Source organism: Fragaria vesca, linkage group LG3, assembly GCF_000184155.1.
Source record: "Fragaria vesca subsp. vesca linkage group LG3, FraVesHawaii_1.0, whole genome shotgun sequence".
In the NCBI taxonomy this organism is placed as follows: domain Eukaryota; kingdom Viridiplantae; phylum Streptophyta; class Magnoliopsida; order Rosales; family Rosaceae; genus Fragaria; species Fragaria vesca.
The window spans coordinates 21,348,602-21,350,942 of record NC_020493.1 but is presented as its reverse complement, the minus strand read 5'-3'; the positions used below and the strand labels follow the sequence as shown (position 1 = coordinate 21,350,942).

The window sequence follows — 2,341 nt, the reverse complement described above, 5'->3', positions numbered from 1 at the left end:
TCCACACACATACTTCACATAGATGACACATAACTTGTCATAATAAAATTGGAAACATTTACATCCTGACTATTTCGGTAGAAAATTAAACCATACTCGATAATGTGTACTGAAATGATTATCTTTTGTATATGTATTATCAGACTCTAGAAACTCAAGTGATATTTAAATTTTATAGTTTTGTATTGTTTTGTTATATTTTGAAAATATATTTGTTGTGAAGTTTGGTAATACCGAAAAACCGACATCCGAAGTTGGTAAGATTTATCTCATACCGAAGTTTTTGGTTTGGTAATTGAAAGTCATATTTCATTACCGAAAGCTTTGGTTTTGAAGTTGGTAACGCCTATTACCGATTCGAACCGACCGAGTGGCAGCCCTAATTAAAACCCTATATATTGCATTAGCAATGTCCGATGTACTAAAATGCAAGTTTCTAATCTTCAATTCGGTCTGCTTGACGAGTGTTTGGTCTCCAAACATGTACCGTCTCTTTTTTAGAGACAGGAGACTTGATGGGATTGAACTTATAACTATCTTAATCCAAACCCTGTTACCCACTGACCCCTCATTACCTCCTGTAGCGCCTACCGCTTAAACATCTATTGCTCATTACTAAAAAGAGACAACATTAACTTCAGGATATTAGCTCTACTGAGAAGAAATAGAAGAAAAAGAAGTACCCCGGTCACAGAGCTAAAAAGAAGAAGGCTTTGAGCACAGAAGATAGATTCTGCAGATTTCTCACTATCAAAAAGATACTTCATCAGCAGTGACTCTATCCACAGACAAAAATACTTTTACTTTCTTAGAATATCCTAACAAGTTCAGTTAACCTCAAGTGTAATAAAGCTTTGAAAAGAAAACGAAAACATAAATGTTCATTCACTTGTCATTGATGCAATCCTCGATCATGCTCACGTATAGGATGCAACACCAAGCAAGCACACATAAGCACATTACTTATAAGATACAGCCTTTAATTTTTAGTGATAGACAAATATAAGATACTACAGCGAGACAACAATAATACTGAAACCAGAGAGGTTACTCAAACTACAAAGACCCAGTTGCAGTCCACCACTTTGGTTATGAACTACTATGGAAAAACTGCAACTTTGAGAAGAAGAAAAAATAATATTCTGAAACGTCCATTGAGCTGAAACGAAGAAACTCACAACAAGGAGCTGAACACTTAAACACACAGGAAGCAAATTACATCTAGGACCACCATCAAAGCAATGAGCTTGTCTAATTCCAAACACCCCAGGAAGTCATACATTCCATAAAAGACAGTAAGACACCATTGATAATCACAGCAAAATATAATAGGATATGAAAAAGATTATAGAACTCACGGGTTGCCTTAAAATCAGAAAAGTCGAGGACTTGGAATAGACCCATCTCCAGAAGTAGTACATACAACAGTAAATATCCAAAAGCACCCAAAACATGAAATTTCAATGAGAAGGGAAAAAGAAACAAAGCACAACACCAATAATAAACAACTAAACATCTGCAGGCTCTCTTCAATCACACTGAAAGACATAACATACAAAGCAAAAACCAAATAACAAGAACCAAACCAAAGCAGAGATATAAGAAACAAGAATGTAAGTGTGGCCCAGAAAATATACTAACCAGCCATTGCTAGAGGGATTAGCTGCAGTCCAATAAAAGCAAGGAAACCCAGAAGACATCCGAGTCTGTAAACCACCATGGTGGAGAAGAAGAGGGAAAGCTGGGCTGAGCGAGAGAGAAAGAGAGGTGGGGTTGAAGTGGGTTTCGGGAAGAAACGACGACCGAGTGTGTTAGCACATTGGAACCATAAAAACGAAGGCTGTGAGCACTGTGCGAGTGAAGCATGTGAGAGAGAGAGAGAGAGAGAGAGAGGGCGAGAGAGAAGTCTTGTTTGACTCTGGAGTGTACTAGATTTGGGGCCCGCCCCAAGTTCTGGAATCAAATTCTTTCATTTTCTCATTTTTAGTTTTTAACAGAAATTTATAGTAATAGTGGGTGTCACTGTGCATGGTCTTCTGGGGAGTAGGGGACCCAGATAACTAAGATAGGATACATTATACCCTCAATAAACTATGAATGTGACATGTAGCATGTTTTCTGCATCAAATTTGATAAATAGAAAGAGTTTTACAAAGAACAATTACATATTGTACCCCAATCTAATCCAAGATATTGTTTCCTTTTAGAGGAATTCAGGATAGTGTAATTAGTTTTGATCGTTCTCATTTTAAACAAATAACATGTTACATTTTAAATTTGTGACTAAATAGTTTTACAAGGAGTTGATGTTGTAATACGCACACTACGGTCTACATAATCA

The 2,341-nt window shown here is 36.7% G+C and overlaps 1 protein-coding gene across 1 annotated transcript in view; it reads right to left on the bottom strand.

The window, feature by feature from the left end:
* Positions 1-1,853, bottom strand: part of LOC101315319 (probable receptor-like protein kinase At1g49730-like) — a 6,238-nt gene extending 4,385 nt beyond the window's left edge. The window contains exon 1 of the mRNA XM_004294746.1: positions 1,642-1,853. Within this exon, the coding sequence (XP_004294794.1) occupies positions 1,642-1,720 (79 nt within the window). The 5' untranslated portion in view covers positions 1,721-1,853. The remainder of the gene's footprint in view (positions 1-1,641) is intronic.
* Between the last annotated feature and the right edge of the window lie 488 nt (positions 1,854-2,341).